Source organism: Lutjanus erythropterus, chromosome 5, assembly GCF_056507025.1.
Source record: "Lutjanus erythropterus isolate fLutEry1 chromosome 5, fLutEry1.hap2, whole genome shotgun sequence".
In the NCBI taxonomy this organism is placed as follows: Eukaryota; Metazoa; Chordata; class Actinopteri; order Lutjaniformes; family Lutjanidae; genus Lutjanus; species Lutjanus erythropterus.
The window spans coordinates 10454687-10474027 of NC_139321.1; the positions used below are offsets into that span (position 1 = coordinate 10454687).

The window sequence follows — 19341 nt, forward strand, 5'->3', positions numbered from 1 at the left end:
AAGCCGCTCGTCATGTCCTCATTCTCGCTTCACTTTTTTTTTCTCCTGCTGTCACTTCAGATGCACACAGCAGCGATTTCAGGATACAGCTTCCCAAAAGCACCGACAGATACTGAAGAATTTACTGCATAGAGTCTGAAAGTGGAGACCTGCCAGCGAGGTTAATCATTTGTTTCAGCTCTTTAACTTTTGTAAAACAAGCGAAATCATTCTCACAGTCTCAAGGTAATGTTTCTTGACTTAAGTTAGCTGAAACAAAATGATTCACACTGAGAAAATGTGGACATAAACCACAGAAATTGCTTTTTCTAACAGGAGTTGACCACTCAATTCTAACCCACTTATAGAGATGTCTATTTAAGAGTATAACACTAACTGCTAGACTAAATAACTTGTTAAAGTGGGGTTTTTTTGATGCAGTTTGGAAACATTCATTCGTCTGAGAGCCAGCAGTTGGTGGGCTCTGCCACGGCCCAGCAGCCCAGAGCTCTGCCTCCTGTGTTTTCTTGCTGAGCTGGACGGGCCTTCGCTGTGCGCTGTGCCTCGCCATGCTCAGCAGGAGCAGCGTGAATAGGCCTCTTGTTATGTTCCTGCGCTCAGACGTTCGGTCACTGTAAGCGCCCCGAAGGAAAGCTGCTCTTTTGGAAGCTCTTGAGCATTTTTATCAGCGCCAGGGGTTAGCAAAATACAAAGTGGAAATATTCCTGTAATGTGAAACATGCGGCTTACGATGAGAGGCTGGGCCGGGCTCACCTTTCAGGTCTGCTACAAATTTTGTGGCTGGAACAAAGGAGCAAGTAAAAGAAAGAAGAAGGTGATGAAAGAATGCAGGGAAAGAACAGAGGGAGACAAAAACACCTTTGATAAGTCTAAAGGTTGATACACTGGGAAACTTAAACATTCTTTACTCTGTATGTGGGTCCAATTGACAGCCGTACGTGCCGCCAATACGAGGGGCTGGTATGTTAATTAACTGCAGCTGCGACCCCTGACCTTCGGCACCTGATAGGTGAGTCACACGGCGCCGGTCCTCCACAGTAGTGTTTGCCACATGTCTTCATCAAAAAAAAGCCATAAGCCAGACACTGTTGACATTAGCTCTGGCAGCTCCGGGAGCATCCGCCCTGTTACTGTTTCCTCCTCCTTTAAGCTCCATATACTTTCATAAAGCTGATTATCTGAGCTACTGCTCTCATGACATGTGCTTCCTGTTAGAGAGTCATCCACATGTGGCTGCCAGGTAGAGGGCCCGCCGCCGCGTGCCACAGGTTAGCGTGAGACAGAAGGAAACAGGCTCAGACGCTGCAGATGTGCGAGGAGGAGTGCAGGTGTTTGGGTGGCGGAGGAATCTGGGTGCCCACATGGCCTCTTTTTCAACAGCCAGCAGAGCCAAATGATACAAAAACATGAAGACTTTAAAGGACCAGTGTGTAAGATTTAGGGGGTCTGTTGACAGAAATGGAAAATTGAAAATTTCAGTTTTTGTGGTTTCGTTACCTTAGAATGAGCCGTTTATATCTACAGAGTGTGTGGGTCCTCCTCCATGGAGGCCGCCATGTTGCACTGTCATGTTTCTACAGTAGCCCAGAACAGACAAACCAAACACAGCTTCTCCTTCAAGCTTGAGGCAAGTTGGATGAAATCATAGGCTGTATAATACCTGGTGTACGGAGCATCCATGATTTCACCCACAGGAGCCGCTGTGAAACTGTAGTACTGGTGTCGCCATCTTAGCAGTGCCTGACTCAGCTAACTCCTGGCTCATCCAAAAATGGGCAAAGTGGTGGGAGCGGAGCTAAGGCCACCTGTGACAGCTCCCACCTGTCGCTCAAAGCAGCCACACCCTTAATTATGCAGAACTTTAAGCCTTGATATAATTTAAACAAGCGAGTTATATAAAAATTCACCCTGCAACTGTCATGAACAGGGAAATTAGCTATTGAGACCAAAACCGTTTTTTGTACCAGGCTGCAAACATGTTTATTTCTGCTGTAGGGGCATTTTAATATGGGGATTGATGCCATCGAGGATTCAAACTCAAGAAAAACACAAAAGGCCTTCTTTAGAGCCAGAGTTTGTCTGTTCTGGGCTCCTGTAGAAACATGGCGGTCTCCATGGAAGAGGGTCCACACCCTCTGTAGACATAAACAGCTCATGCTAAAATAAGAAAAACACAACAAATCTTATTTTCAGGTGAAAACATACATTGCAAAAATGTCATAACCTGCCAGTAGAGTGAACCAAAGAATTATTGTTTGAGGCCAGCTACCATCAGGACTAAATCATCTACAAAAATATATAGAATAAAAGGGAACAGATGAGTCTGTTTTTCATCTAAGACGTTGACAGATCTGTGTTGCTATCAGAGATGCAGATTTGAGTCACATGACTTGGACTTAGGTCTAACAGCAGTTGGGGGATGGAAGTTATTTTTGGCATCACAGGGCAAAGGTTTCATAATAACCTTTTATCAGTCCAGACTAAAATATCTCAGGACATGACGTGTAGTGACTCTCAACCTTCCAAACCCCAACATGTAGGACTTTCTTAACTAAGGGCGTGTTCACAGCGAAAGTTCTGGTTCCTCAGTCAAACCGATATGAGGATGATGCGCTTCATTTTTTCAGCTGGTCCAGTTTGCATTTACAAAGGAAAAACTCCAAAAATTGTAAACACAAGTCAAGTGGTGGAAATTTGATTCGGTTCAAAGTAGTTTGAAACATTGCAAATAAATGATATATTGCAACTGTGTGGGAGTCCTGCAATTTTTTTACTCTACTCACTCCAGTGCACCTGTCTTATCTTATAGATGTGTTAAGTGTTCCTTGTCTGGTCCGCGACATAGTTCAGAGTCCAGTGTTGACAAATACATCAAGGTTGGTAAACGCTTCAGGTTTTGGTTCAGCTGGACTAAACAAGGCTGGTGTGAACCCACCCTAAGATGATGAGCATGGTAAACATTATACCTGCTTAGCATCAGCACGTGAGGATTTTAACTGGGAGAATTTTGGCGCCCTGTGAGCTCGTCCGGCTCGGGTACAGAGGCTGAGTCCTCAGCAGCGGCCGTGGGTTCATTTCCTGCCTGTAGTCCTTTGCCGTGTGTCTTCTCCCCTCTCTGTCTCCCATTTCCTGTCTACATTCAAAAACTAAAAAGCCCAAAACATAATCTTAAAAACACTGTGAGAATGTTACTCTGCTGATGTGACTTAGCATTTAGCTCAAAGCACCACTTTGTTGCAGTACAGCTTCACATAAATGCTAATGTAGTTGTAGGCTCTTGTTATTTTATGCCACCAGAAACATAAATTCTCAATCAAAACTCTTTTAAATACGGCCAACACTGAAAAGCTTTGATTGTCATAACTTATTTTGACATTGCAAAATGTTTCTGCAACTGATCTGAAGTGTTTCTACGAAACAACATAATTATTTTTTCCCAGAGAAATAAAAGAACAGATGTTTTTGCTCAGCATAAAGTGATCTGCAGCTTCACTGCAAATCAGACTCTTCATTCCAAGAGGAGATTTGGAAGAACTACCTACTGCTCTCATCCTTGGCTGACAAAATGCTCATTCTTTAAGCCAACTAAAATCTGTTTATCTTTTAGATGATTAATTATCAACTTAAAGTAAAGGCTGTTTTCCATAATGGGTATATAATATTTCTGGAGAAGTCTTTAAAATGATGAAAATGTAAAATCTGTGGATGAGAGGAGGTCTTGAAAGGTTTCAGGGTGGTGTTGGTGGAGACTGATAATGTGTTACACCCTGAAAGCGTTCTGACCCAATGTTCTCTTCTGCCGTCCCTCCTTGAGCTCATAAACAACCTCTGTAAATTCAGCCAATCCTCCTCCTTCTCCACCTCCTCCACGCCCCTCACAAAAATAATGAAGCTTGCCACCATCTGTGTAAACAGGCCTGGCCAGTACGAGCTGCAGTCCCTCGCTCTCACTCTTACTGGAGCCACAAGGCCCCGTGTGTCCCCAGTTATGGGGCAGAGTGTGGTGGCACTGGAGGGGAAGATGGGAAAGGAGAGGGGGGAAGAGGGGAGGAGAGGAACACGGGGATGAAGTTACCCCCTTTTTGGACCCTTGTTGGTCTTCCGGCATGGAGCTTTCTCAAATCAGTCCGGGGATAAAACCCTTCAGATTAGCCAGAAGGCAGGAAGAAGAGCCCTGGTTTTAATTTCTGTGGATACAGAGCCGACCGGGTTCTCATCATGTACACGAGGGGGGCCCACCGGCGTTTGATTCATTTTGTAGGCCCATGCATTTTTCTGTGTTTGTGTGTGCCTCTCGGAAAAGCGTTTGTTTGCTCAAGAGCTTTATTTACATTCACAGGCACTTTTTGGACGCACTAAATTGATTCCAGGCCCGTTCCTGGGTCATGTCCATCAGCTCAGCCACAGTCCACAAACACTCTGCACACAGCGGGACCATTCTCGAGGCCCCGCCGCTCCGCTGCTCGCCGCCGCAGTGACACACAGCAGCCATTTTGTGGGAATGTCTTAAAAGCCTGGTTGAGGGTTTTGGGTGGTTTGCATTTTACATGTTAACCCTCTACTTTCACCTGCGTCTCCTAAATCCTCCACCGTTTTCTCCCCGCGGCCTCTGTTTTTCCAGCCCAGTTCTTCAAAGTAACAGTGAACGTTGCAGGAGCCCCGCTGTCGATAGACTCTGAGCTGCTGGAGGAAACCGCAGGCTAACCACTAAAAAGGGCTCAGATAGATAGTGAAACTGCTCAACAGGAGCTCTCTGTGTGTACAGTCAGACCAGACAAATTGTCACTCTTGGCTGTATTTCTGGTCTGCCTTTCCATGACAGGAATGTGGGGAGAATTCTGCATGTTTGTTGGCAGGGACATCTGCACAACAAACACACGTCTCAATCTGCCAGCCACATTTCCTTCAGTGGACCGGTGGACTCTGGAGGAGAATGTAAACAGATCTGTGTGGGATGTCAGCTTCCCTCATTATTAAAAGATAAAGATAGTATCCGAAGAATGCGTTCCCTGACCAGGACGTCCCCCAGGACAAACTCCGACGCTGACCCAGCGGTCACCAGCTCGGCTCCGCTCACGACCACTCCTGTCTCTCAGGCTCTATCTCCCTCGCTGATAAGAACCACTATTGTTCCATCTCTCCAGAAACACCCCTGACCGGCGCTCCCTGCAAACCTCTGACCCTCCGTCAACACCGACCTCGGAGCTGCCGGGGGTTACAGGCCTCCTCTGTACGCAGCAGAGCTCCCCACCCTGAACGAGCCCCTTGCCCTCAGCACAGAATCAACTCTTTGTATGTTTGATTTGTTATGGTTTTTACCCCTCGCACTCGCGCACACACTTTCCACCCTCGCAGACCCGGCGCTACGAGGAATTCTTGGTTGAAATTTATGCCTCTGTTACGAGATTTTATTTCTCTTCGAGCTCCTTCTCTTTCCCCTTTCTACGATCATATTAGCTGTTACTGGAAGTGGAGACTATAAATACATCGAAGAAAATCTAATTTGGACGGTGTAGGCAGAGGCCGATGGGTGCAGCGTGCTGGTCATCCCCTCACTGACACCACCTCCCTTCACTGAACAAGTTAATTAATAGGTGTTGACTTGTGTTTGTCCCACAAAGCCACAATTTAGAAAGTGTCTGGGAGGGTTGGTTTCCTCCTTTTGACAGCTGGGTGTATTCCTTTCTTATCAGAGCAAACACACACATTTAGTACTCAGTTTTGAGTTTTTTAAGATTGAGATTCACCATAGGGTTGGGTACCGTTCACATTTGAACCAGTACAGTAAAAAAGGTACAGTAGGGAGTCGGTTACTGTACCCTTTTTCAGTACTTTACACTCTCTGTAGTAATAAAAATGTGATGTGATGTGAATATGTTAGCCTGCTAAATAGTATATTGGCAAGGAATTTTGGCTGCAGCCAGTGGCTGAGTGCTGGCTAACATGAGTAAAAATGCTAAGCCAACATCAACCAAGACAGTAAAAATAGCCCAGTTACCTCCAACAACAACTTATCTAACAAGATAATTAATCGCCTAAAGATTTCACTGAAGATGTTGATGCCTTTGTTGTTCATGCAGGGTTAAGTTACACTGTTTGGGCGCTTGCTATCAAACACGGCACACTCGTTTAGACTCCTTTTTAGAAATGTTTTATTTGGTTAGATGTGTTACCTTTGCCAGCTTTTAATGTCACATTACAAATATTGCAGTGAGTGTTGTCTGCATCCAGTTTTGAAAAGTTTAAGCACACATGCATCCACTTTTGGCTCGCTGTTGCCTTGATTTACTGTGACGTGAACAAGCTTCAGGGGTAAGGTCGCTCTCCATCTTTCTCTCTGTACTCTAGTCTCTCTCTCACCCAGATGTGCAGTGAAATTTGGCATTAATTGAATTTGATTGGTCCACTTAAAAGTTCCAAGTTTGATAACCAACCCTACTTTTCCCCCCTTAATGTTCTCTGTTCGCTCTCTGTTTTCTGTTCTGCTCAACTTCCTTTAATCTCCTAACCCAGTTAATGACTTCTGACTTTACCTTCCCTTTTAAACTTTTTTGAACTCCATTATTATGTCTGTTTGTGTCCTCAGCCCTTGTTGGCATCATGTCTCCCTGTCCTACTCTCTTGCCCTCTGTGTGGGAGGATCCCTCAGCCTAGAATAACAGTGAGTGTTGTGGAGGTTGGGAGGCCAGAGCAACTCAGAGAGCGGTGCTGTTGCAAAGGCCCGGGGCAGGGCCTCCTCTGGGCGTCCCGTTTGTCTTGGCCCAACATTCCCAGCCTCTCCGAGCGCCCCTGTGGTCGGCCTGTGGGTGTGGAGGCAGACGGTCACATTCCTGCCAGCCCCTGGACAGAAGCATCCTGCACCGCTCCCTCTGTTCCTTCTCGGCTCTCAATCAGCAGCATCCTGGGACAAACAGCCCTGACCAAGTCACAGAAGTTACAAAATGTGACCAACAAGCCAATAATCACAGCTCAGCTCTGTGTCTGCTGCTCTTTACGAGATAAGACCCAACCAATCAATCCAGCTGCCGCTATCATGTTTTTACAGCACCATTGTCTTCTCTGCAGCTGTACACCCGCCCTTCAATTTCTAAATTTGCTGAGTGCAATATTTAAGTGAAGAGTTTGCTCTGTGGAGATGAGCGCAGTGATAAAATATTTGCTTTACCTCGGAAACCATAATATCATTTAAGCTGTTGAATCTTAAACCTAGATCAAATTTGACCAGCTTAGGTGTGTTATGCGCACACATCGTCTGCCAATGTAGCAGCAATCTAAACCATCTCCCCCGTTTCATAAGAAGCACCTGTGTTTGGAGACTTAACATTCCACATACTTATCTGACCAAAAAAAGGCCCTTGTGCATAGCACACATGTACTGAATAAACTGTACTGGACCATGAAGGTACACATTCGCCAGAGGGGTTATAATAATGTGTCAACTGGCTACTGATGTGCACCACTCCTAGAAGTAATTTAACTGCATTTAAGAAACATGGATACCATTTTACAAGAGGGCGACCCTTATAAATGGTTTAGAATTATGCTATTAATTATGTTATACTAAACTATTATAAACAAGTTATAACACAGTTTTCATACATCACTGTGGGCTCATTTGGCAAGATCCAGTTACTGCTTACTACTAATTAAAGTTCCCATGAAGTCAAAATTGATGTTGAAGTGTTTTTATCACATGTGTAGAGAAGCAAAGTCCCTCCACTTCCACCTAACTCTCAATGACGAGAGACAGATTATTTTTTGATTCCATTTAAATTGTGCTTTGAATTACACAAATGATGTTTGACGATTTAAAAGGTAATTTTCTGAGACAAGAATGTTGCAGTTTTAGGTTTTCCATAGTTTAGTTTTATATGAAACCGCTCAGTGAATTACACCTCATGTCTCGCACAATATACGTCATCAACACCTGATTGTCTTGTATGAAATTCTTACCTGATGTGTTTTATCCAGCAACTTCTGGTCCTTTTATCAGCTGGCAAGAGGAAGAACAAGCAAGCCTGTTGATTGTGTGACCACATCCTGATACAAAACCACACCGGCATTATAGCTTCAGCTGGTAACATTAGCTTTTGGAGGGAGAAAGTCATGATGTTGGATGTGTCGTCTTTCTAATTACTCATCCTTATACTTAAACAGTTCTCAGACAAACAGTGACTTTCTTGAGAAGTAAAATTATCTTAAATTGTCAAACATCATAGGTGTAATTCATGGCACAATTAAAGCAGGATAAAAAAAATTATTTGTCTCTCACCGTTGACTACAGCTCATATTTTTTCCAGAGTTGGGTCACATGCTGGTCCATTGGAACGGGTGTGACTTTGCTGCTCATTTGCATTATACCTCACCAATTCGCCAGTATCTTGCACAACAACGGCAAAAAAGTTGTTTTGTGGTTATTCTTGAGAATTTTTAATAGTTTGTCTTCTGATGATGATTCACCCTGCACCAAGGGGCGTACACTAAACTTAATCCAATGAAATGCTTTCACACTTAAGACACGGCATAAAAGCAAAAAAAGCGTGAGAGTAGAATACAGGAGAATACATTCATGCTTTGGAGCAGGCCTCACTGTATGAAAGCACGACATAATAACTTTATTCACTGATCTGGGTGAAACTGGATCATATTTTTTGGAGGAAATATTTTCTGGTTTCTCCTCTGATGTCCTGCAGCTGCACAGCTGCAACTCTTAGTTATTAATTAAAGAATTTCCTGATAGACAGCTTTAGCTTTGTTGCTAAAGTAGAGGTTGCTAACCATAACTGTTAGCTGCCGTTAGCAGGCAACAGAACCAGGCTCAGCAGCCTCCAAGTGAACATGACTGGGCAGGAAACCAACAGTACCAAGGTTGTTCACTGAGTTTCCAGATGGAAAGATAGCTTTACTTGTTGCTAAAGTTAGTGAGCTGACCGCTAACTGCTATTAGCTCTGTTAGCTATGACTGTAAATGCACATTCACCCCTATTGGCTACGCCTAAAACATATAAGCAATAAGAACTTCGCAAGCCATTTCATGGGAACTTCAATGTTACTAATGGATTATTATCATATTTAACCAGCAAAGGGAGATTTATTGTAGAGTGTAAAACACTGCATGCAAATGTCAAGGTAAATAATATTAATTTGACTTCATTTGCTCTGCTAAATTAAACTTATTGACACATACAGCGAAGCTGACAGGTAAAAATGCTGCTAATAGAGAAGACAAAGTAAGCTATCTGAAGCCTTTAACAGAACAGATAAATGTGGGTTCACTATTTGGCAACAGGTCACTCTTGCCCTTTTATCTAATGTGTTGTGACAGCTAATTAATGATTAATAACATGTTTACAAGCTAATTAATAACCTAATTATGAACATTTCTCAATGATTTATAAGTGTAGTCTTCTTGTAAAGTGGTATGGAATCATGTTTACTGAAAATGCGAGACAGCACACATGAAGCGCTTCCTGGGATTTTCTGTGTTCTCGTGTAATCATCACCTGTAGTTGTGGTGTGCTGGAAAATGTAGCTTTCCACTCACTGTTGCAATTTTTCTACATAGTTTGCTTGTTGTGACAACTGCAGACTGTAAACGACAAGCCTCAGGCAGCGAGCACTGCCGAAAACAAACCTCCAGACTCTCTCCCTCCCCTCCCTCGCTCTTTTCTCTCTGCACAGACAGGCAAAAACACACACACACACACACACACACACACACACACATATATATATACACATGCATGTAGACACTCACTCCAGCCACTGTTTGACCTGCTGGGGGGATTCAAACAAACATCCGCTGCCCCTGAAAACCACAGACTGGATTTATTTGTCTGTCCTCCTGAGGAATGGTCGCTAAAGACAACATAAAGCTGCGGCCTGAATGCGTCCCCCGGCTGCTGACTTGCATGCGACTGAACCTACCTGCTCATTCTTAGTCAGAGCAGCTAATCAATGGTTGGACTGTTGACCTCTCCCCTGAGTCGTAACTCGAGCTCATAAGGCCACAATAAAGCTAGCAGGGGTATGCTAGCAAGGTGGTGTCCTTTGAGGAGTGATAGTCTCCAAATGGAAGGTTTGAATGGACGAGCAGGAGGAGGGCCCGGCTCCGCTGAAAGCCGCAAGGGCCCTCGTTGGTCACATTAATCACAGTCGGGATCGCGGCTCTATTTTTGGCTGGGAGTTATCCATCTATTCGCCTAATTGTCCCTGCGTGTCCACTGTCCTGACTCCTCCCTGAAAGGCCCCAAAAGGAGAAGAGAATAAAAAGAAGCTGAATCCAGATAACTTCTGTCTAGTATTAATTTTGTTTTGTTAGTTTTATTCATTGACTAAAATGCCGTTTGGTTTTAATCACATTATAGTCTTCTGAACTGTTTTAATTTTAGTCTACAAGCCCAATTCCAAAAAAGTTGGGACTCTGTGTAAAACAGAAATCCTTTTCAACTTGTCTTCAATAAAGCACAGGACAAAGATAAAATGTTTAATACTCAAACTGATTAATTTCATTGTTTTGTATCTGATTTTGGTGCCTGCAACATGTTTCAAAAGAGCTGGACAGGGGTGGAAAGGAGGAAAAGGACCATCCAGATTGTTATGAGTGCAACGACAAATAGTGTCCTCAGTTCCCAAACTCTCACTGAGAGCTGTTAAAAGAAAAGGTGGTGTATCACAGTGCTAAACATACTCCTGCCCCTGCTTTTTTGGAACATGTTGCAGGCATAAAATTCAAAATGAGTGCATATTTACAAAAAAAACTATCTTGTCTTTGTTCTCAATTCAGTTGAATATAGGTTGAAAGGTTTTGGCAGATCATTGCATTCTGTTTTTGTTTACATTTTACACAACATTCCAGCTTTTTTTAAAATCAGGGTTGTTGTTTTTATAGACTAAATATAATGATATGGGAGTGGGAGCGTGCCGTTTTTACTGGCCGTAGTCTCGCACTGCAGAGCAACCGTAGTTTTAGAAATGCTAATGTTAGTAGCCCTGTGCTATTAAGCTATAAATCAAATTCTGCTTGTCCCATTCTAACATTTTTGTCTTGTTTTTATCTGTTGATGAAATAGTCAGTAGATCTCATGATAGTTTTTGTTATCGTGAATTACTTTATTTAGTCATTGTCTTGTTTTCATCAGTGAAAAAAAAAAAACGCACAAAAAACTATGCAGAAAAATCTTCATCAGTGAAATTAACACTCCTTCTGTCTGTTTTCTCTCTTTCACTCTCTGTCTATACTTTGCTGCACAGGCACAGGTGTTCATCACTAATGATACCAGGATATTATTAGTCCCAGGCCTGTGTAGGAGTGTAGGGGATCTAAGTTTGCATAGTGTTCAGTCCCTGTTGGGTTGTTTTTAAAGCCTGCAGAACAAGGCCCCTCTGTGGTGCTGCTCATGTCGAAGTGTTTAAACTAGCAAGAAAGACCCTTTTTTTCCCCTCCTGGTTCGAGGGATTTTTTTCACAGCCTGAGACTCTTTTTTTTTTTTTTCGCTCACATTATTGCCGCTGTAAAGCACACCAACACAATGCTCTCCCACTTAGTCTCCCGCTTTTTTCACAAACACACACAGGGACGGGCGCACACACCCCACTCAATCATCCGCACACAAACACACAAATGCGGACGCGCTTGCCCCCCGCCCTCCCTCTCATCCGCAGTGTATATAAAAGCTGTATCGAATTGCACCTTGAGCTTAATTGGCTCGGCAGTACAGTGCGCTGCTGTCGACAGTGACAAATCGTTCTTTCAGAGCCCCGAAGAATGTCTGCCCACTGCCATGTCAGAGGACACAGGAGGAGAAAAAAAGTTAATTGTCCCCTGGCCGCCGTTCAAACGATGTCGTAACTGCAAAGAAATTCATCGGAGATGCCGTTTGGAGCTCTGGAGGTTTATTTATTTGCCTCCTTCCTCTGTTTAAGATGGTGCCTGGCAGCGCAGGGGCCTGTGGGCACCAGGGACTCAAAAGGAAGGGCCCCGGTTTCTGTGTTTCCACTCAAGGAGGGAAGCCAAAGCTTTAGTCGGACTCCTGACTGCTCCCTCTGATCACACAGTGGCTCAGATCAGCCACTTCCTCCCACTGGATCACTCCCACCAGGGAGAACAGCGCACAGATCAGATGAGACGGTTAATTCAATTTGGAGCTATCTGTTATTTTAAGAGCTCAGATGCGACAGCATGCGTGAGTGTGTGTGTGTGTGAGAGAGAGAGAAAGTGAATGTATGTGTGCACGGCCACCAAGGCAGTGTGAGGGTTAGGTATGTCAGAAATGCACCAGTGTCTGTGTGTGTTTGTCAGTAGGGCTGTGTGTTGGCAAGAATCTGGTAATACAATACGATATCACAATACGGGGGTTGTGCTTCAATGTATTGTGATATTGTAAGCAAAGCAATATTTTGCAGAAAAAACTGTCATAGTATAGAGGGCTGCAGGGATGATGTGTTTTTGTAGGCCATCCCTGAACTTAGCGTCGCTCTGGTCCCTTCCACGAAAAACCAATTGGATTTTTCCATTGGCTTTTGGATTAATGCAGAAAATAAGATGTGATGAACAACAACAAGTTTATGAAACTGATACATGTTGTTCAGCAAAATAATCTTCACAAATAAACAATTTTTATGCTGGTGCGATGAAGTTTGCTGTCTGTGACAACCACTGCAATCTCATTCAGCCACTTGTTACCTTTTTTAAGACTCATAAATGATTCAACAGTTACGAAAGGGGTTTTACTGACGTATTTTATCTTGTAGAACAAAATGTGACAGTCTCTTGTTTGTGTTAACCACAGACGTTGTTTTGAGCATCTCACCAAAAACCCATCGACTTTAAGAGGAGGAAACCAGAAGTGTCCATAGCATAAAAATTCTCATTTAGAAGCATGTCATGTCAGACAACTGCATTTGAGTTAATAATGCAAGACCACACGATCATCAGGCAGGTTTGTTTGAGAGTGAAGCAGAGAGAGCAGCAGGAGCAGCTGGCAGCACAGGGTGGATCTGAGCAGTGCAGGAAGTATTCAGATCCCTCACTGAAAGAAAAGTGCTAATGACACACAAAAAATACCCTTAGAACTAGTAATATTAGTATTGTATGCTGCATGTTACTTTACATTGCGTTGTGTTGCAATGTAAAGTCTGCTGGACAGTCCTGTGTTTGTTTGGCCTTATGTTACATTACGTTGAAAACACAGTGTGTCTCAACAAGAAACAACATTGAGAAAATGCAGATATAGGATTTGCATAGGAATTAACAAATTATAGGCCTAGTCAGTAGTGAATTATAAATGTAAAAGTAACTACCTAAGTAAAATTACAGGCTTTAAAACATAAAAAATAACTTGATTACAGTCATTTGAGCAGTTGTCCACCCCTGATGTGTGTGTGTGTGTGTGTGTGTGTGTGTGTGTGTGTGTGTGTGTGTGTGTGTGTGTGTGTGTGTGTGGTGAAGTGCTCTTTGCATCTGGCCTGAGAGGGGGACAGCCCAGCTCATAGTTGGCGTTCCTGACCTCAGAGCTGCTTTATTACTGATATCCTCCTGCCCTCTCTCATAACTCAGCCTTCTTATTTCAGTCTGCCTCACGGCTTTGTGCCAGACAAAGCAGCGCAGAATGTGTCACACACACACACACACACACACACACACACACACACACACACACACACACACACACACACACACAGAGGAAGAGCTCTGCTCAGCGTCAGTAGGAGAACAGCTGTGGATGCAGAGCAGTAAGACAGCAGTAAGTGAGAGCAGAGCAGCAGGTGACCATGAAGTCACTGCAGCGAGCAGAACAGATGGAGGAAAACAGTCAAATGCAGGAGCAGTGCAGGGAAAAATGAAGAATGAACTTTGATTCGTCGAGCCGAGGCTTTCTAAACCCTCTGCCTCGTACCTCCACAGTGAAAAACACTGAGGACACCTGGGAGTTTCCCAGTCAAACCACAGTGTACTGTTAACAGAACAGCCTCATTGGGGTAAATGAGTTAAACGCCCTGCTTGAGGGCACATTTACAGTGTTGTGGAGGCAGAGGTGAAAGTTAGGGATGATAGGGCTGTTTGCAGTGGACGTTACGAGTCCACACCACTGTTATTTTCTCCACGTCGTCCCTGAAGTCATTTAACTATTTTCTCAAAGTCCCAGAGAACCTCAGTGTGGACACACAACACGGTGTATGATTAACGACACCGTGAAAACAAAAGTGTTATCCACAAAAATATATACGAGCTGCACGTGGGAGGCATTGAATTCAGTGTCTCTTGACAGTACTGCCGGAGGACTTCATCTGAGTCTGTTGAGCCTTCTGTGCATACAGTGAGGTTTTGTTATATGTACAAGGGATATTTAGAAATGTGTACGGGTTATATTCAGTCTACAGGGCACAGACTTATTTTTATCAGATATAGGTGATACATTTCGTGCTCAGAGACGAAATGCGGAGGCCAAATACACAATCAGTTTCACATGTAGTAAATCCAAGAATATTTAAGGTTCTTTTGAAGATAAAAGGCATTAATGCTTCAAAGGAATAGTTAAATATCTTGGGAAAATATTCAACTTGGGAAAATATTCAACTCTTGCCAGGAGTTAAATGAGAAGATTGATACCACTTTCATGTCTGTATACTAACTATGGAGCTAGATTGACCCTTTCTAAGCCCCACCCCTTTTTGTTCTGTGCTCTAATAACAGCTGAGCCAGCTTGTTACCTCAGTCAACTTTCTCCTTTCCTGTTTCCTGTACTTGCTACGTTCTAAGCTTGTCTATGTTGAAAAGAAAGAAAGTTAGGTAAATGCTAGTTAACCATCTAGCTAATTTACATAAATCATTAGTTAACGGGTCAGCTAACATTTTGCGAACATTAACTCATTATTTAGCTTTTATTTAAGATGTGATATATGTGAATTTTACGGGAAAGGGAGAAATCTGACTCAAGTTTGCTCAACTGTTATTGGAGCATACAGCGTAAAAGGGGCGGGACTTAGGAAGGGTCAGTTAGCCTGGCATAAAGACTAGAAACCCACCCAGAGCCTCTTAAGATCGCTAATTAACAACTTTTATCTTGAACATTTAATACGTACACAAACTAAAATGTAAAAATTCCAAGATGTGGTTGTACAGGAAAGTTTTGTGCCGCTTCCACAAAAAACTGTCACACCACATAACTTTCCACAAAACCACAACTTCTTTTTTTTTTTTTTTACATTACTCTTTGTGTATGAATTAAACAAACAAGCTGATTAATTTGCTTATTATGATGATAGGTGGATTTTTTTGAGCATTGGGGACAACAAGGGCAAGCACCCTGCCTCCAGTCTTTAATTAGCTCCTGGCTCTAGCATACACATTAGAGTGATATTTATCTTATTACTTAAATTAATGGGGATCTATCTTATTCAGCACTTTAGTTCAGTGTGTTAGCATGCTAATTAGCACGAAACACAAAGGACAGCTGAGGCTGATGGGAGTGTAATTAGTTTAAAGGTCCGTTCTGTTAGATTTACAGGGATTTATCTGCAGAATGCGACAAGAATTGAATATAATATTCATCCAAGTCTGTTTTTATTTGTGTATAATCAACTGAAAATAAGAATCATTGTGTTTTTATCACCTTGGAATGAGACCTGCGCTCTCTGTGGACAGCGCACTAGATACGGTCTTTGAGGTTTCACAGCCGCTGCATGCTTGGAAAAGGAGGCTGCCACTAAATCTTACACACTGGTCCTTCAACTCTCTACGAGAAAGTGAACAAACACATTTCCCCAAATGTCTACTATACCTCTAAAACTGAGAAAAGTTTAGAACAAGGAAGAAGTAATAAAAACTAAACACATAAACTAGCTTGTTACATTTGGAATCACAGTTCCCCTGGCTGCTATTGTTGGTCATGATCCCGATCATATTTGTCCCCTGACAGGACGATAAATCCCACCCTGGTGCCTACAACGTTTCTACAGCGAACCAGAAAATCAAGAGAAAAAATTATCATTGCCTTTCCCCACTTTGCATTTTAAAAGTGATTCAGGGATTCAAACTGGCAATATCTTGTCACACGCTGTAAATATCTGTCAAAACCTAAGTGGACTTCTTCTATTTTGGGACTAATTTAATAAAACAATTAAGCGCTGATGTTATGTTCTGTCAAAGAGAGGACACACATCAGTCAAACCGGTTGTGTGTTTCAGATGTTGAGACATGACCTCATGCAGCTGCTGTGGTTTTTATTTTTATTTTTTGTTTTCAGCATCTCAGCACTTAAGTCCACATTTCAACACTTGCTCTCAGTAAAATATGCGCCTGTGCGATTCCGCATGTGTCTGCAACAATAACATGCGACATCTGGTTATATGTGGAGCTTGCGTTTCTCGTTCTCCCGATGTAACATTGTTTTTACAGCTGTGTAAGACATCATGCAGAACGAGGACAGACATACCACACATGTTTTTCAGCTTTTGTGACACTGTTTGTTCTAATTGTCTCCATCCTCCTTCCTGCCTCTCTCATATTTTTCATTCCTCTCGCCATCTTCCCCTCCGTCTGTCTCCCTTTCTTCCCTCTCGCCCTCAGACCTGGCTGATAACCTGGCCATGGACGACTTCACCTTCCAGGAGCAGCTGCTGACCCCTCGCCTGGCCACGGCCGGGGTCGGAGGCGTCTCCTCACCTGCGGCTCCGCTGTGGAGGAGCTGCCTGGTCCCGACGCTGCCCATGATGCTCGCTCTGCTCATGTTTTGCCGCCACTGACCAGTGCACCCACACACTCCAGTCACCTTTTCCAAACCTAGGATTCAAAACTTTTTGGAACGGGACAAACTTTTTTCAGTTCCCGATGTAAAGCAAGCATGAACAACCAAAATGCGATATTTCTCTTTATCTGTCTCAGCGAGAAGCTGTTTTCTTGACTCAAAATCACTGGATGTTCTCAACAAACCTATTAAAGCACACCAGGTAAACCCATGGCATCATGTAAATAAGAAACTCGCCCTCTGGTCCACTTCCACTATGGTTATTATTACAACTTTTCTGCCCTCATGCCTCACCTCCTCTCTGCCCTCACACTGACTTCTGTATCATAACAAAGTGACGGGGGTCTCATCATCAGACAGCTTTGTCATGGACCTACCGGTGAGGAGGAAAACAGACACACAACAGACCTTTTTAACGAATGCTCCGACTCCCAGTCTGCAACAAGTTATTGCCCTGCAGAAACAAGCTGGAAGGAAAAGAAGACTTTTGCAACTCTCCTCCATCATGGCGGTGAATGATCTCCTGCCAGGACTGGACTTCAGCCGGGGGAGTAGCTGTGAACTCCTCATCCTCAGAGGCTGAGGTTAAACCCTTATTTAAAGATGCACTGTACCTTAAAAATGCTCCATTGCTACTTAAATCCTCCTCTCTCTCTCCCATTGTTTGTGTCCTAGTGATAGCTAAATTATTTCACACTCCCGCCATCAGTGTTTGCTTTATTTTGCAGCGCTGATTATTCTTTTTTTTAAACGGTAAAAGCCCTCTGATAAAAAAAAAAAAAAGATTCAAGGGCTATCATAAGAGCATAAGTCTCCAAATCAGCCTGATTACTGTACAGATGTTTGTTTCTCTGTGTTGGTGCCATGTTTACAACAATATGTTTATTTGGAATATTGGCATATTTCACAAGAAAATGTGGTTTGTGGATTGAATTATTGGCTGGACTGTGAAGCACTGCTGCAAATGTTTAGCTTATTCTTTAGCACTGTGGATAAAGTGAGGAGTGAAATGGTATTGAAGAGGATTAAGGCCAAATGTGGAATTTTTATTTGAGTTCTGACTTTAGTTCGTTCCATAGAATTCTGCCCTTTTTTTTTCTCAGAATTCCAACTTTTTCCCACAGAATTCTAACTTTTTTTTTCTTGGAATCCTGATTTTCCAAAGAAAAAAGTCTGAATCCTGACTTCAGAAAGAAAGAAAAGTCAGAACACTTTCTCCATGAGTTCTGCGATTTAGGGTCAGAACTCAAGTGAGAACACAAATAAAATTTTCACATGTGGGCCTAATCATCGGAATACGTGATATAAATATGTGTAAATTAATTTTGTAATGTTGGTTTGCATTGAGCTCACGCGCTCTTAAAGTCTTGTACGTTTTGTTTAAACCAGAGGTCAGATTCTTTTTTCAGTTTGTTTAACTTTGTTTTGGTTTTCAGAGTGAAATATGGTTCAAGGTGGTCTCCGTCTTGCTTGTTTAGACTGGAGGACATGTGATGGATGTTTGGAAAGACGCTAATTAAAATCAAAAAGTGTACCTGCTGCTGCCACCCAGCTGACTTCACAGCTGTGAACCAGACTATCCATCCATCCATTCACCGTTAACTGTACCGGCTTATCCTTCAGGGTCACGGAAGGCGGGGTTACACCCTGGACAGGTTGTCAGTCACATGGCTGAAACATACAGGGCACATCCCAAGTCTCTTACTCCCATAGAAACAGACAACCATGCACCCTCACATTCACATCTACGGGCAGTTAGCATGCATGCCTTTGGACTGTGGGAAGAAACGGGAGCGGCCGCAGAAAAACCCACACAGGCGCAGAGAGGACATGCAAACTCCACACAGAAAGACCCCAGCCGACCAGCAGCTACAAAACTACTTAGCACATAATTTCATTAACAGCACAGGTGTAACTAATAACAATAATGATGGCTCTGCTCCAGTCAGTGATGTCAGTGAGTACCAGAGGCCTGACACAGCAACACCTGAACAGACCGCAGCCCTAATTAATGTTATTAGTTACACCTGTGTTTGACATGAGACACAGAACAGCCGGGACAGTGTCAGACCTGGGATTAGACGTGGATCAGACGAAATGCCCTGTAACATGTTCATTTTTTTTTTTTCCAGTTACATGTTAATGATGAAAGTACAATGTAAATAAACTTATCATGTTTTACAGTTTTGTGTTTTTTGTTGACGTGTGTGAACGTTAATGTATTTAAGATGTATGGAGTTTTCTTATTTAATGTTTCATAGCAGTTTTTTTTTTTTATATTTTTGATATTTAAATTTATGTTGTTTACACTTTAAAGGAAATATCACGCCTGTGACCTTTATTGATCAATTAGTTGGTCTGTAAAATGTTGAAAAATGTTGATCACTGTTTCTCAAAGCCCGAGGTGACGTCCTCAAATGTCTCGTTTTGTCCACAGTCCCAAAGATATTCAATCTACTGTCATGGAAGATGAAAGAAACCAGACATTATTCACACGTGAGAAGTAGAAATCAGAGAATTTGTGCTTTTTTCTTAAAAAATGATTCAAATCAATTAATCAGTTATCAAAACAGTTGGCAGTAGTTGATTAATA

At 42.8% G+C, this 19341-nt stretch overlaps 1 protein-coding gene across 1 annotated transcript in view; it reads left to right on the forward strand.

The window, feature by feature from the left end:
• gpc3 (glypican 3) overlaps positions 1 to 18931 on the forward strand; it is a 169969-nt gene extending 151038 nt beyond the window's left edge. The window contains exon 8 of the mRNA XM_084718753.1: positions 16571 to 18931. Within this exon, the coding sequence (XP_084574879.1) occupies positions 16571 to 16746 (176 nt within the window). The 3' untranslated portion in view covers positions 16747 to 18931. The remainder of the gene's footprint in view (positions 1 to 16570) is intronic.
• Positions 18932 to 19341: the final 410 nt, after the last annotated feature.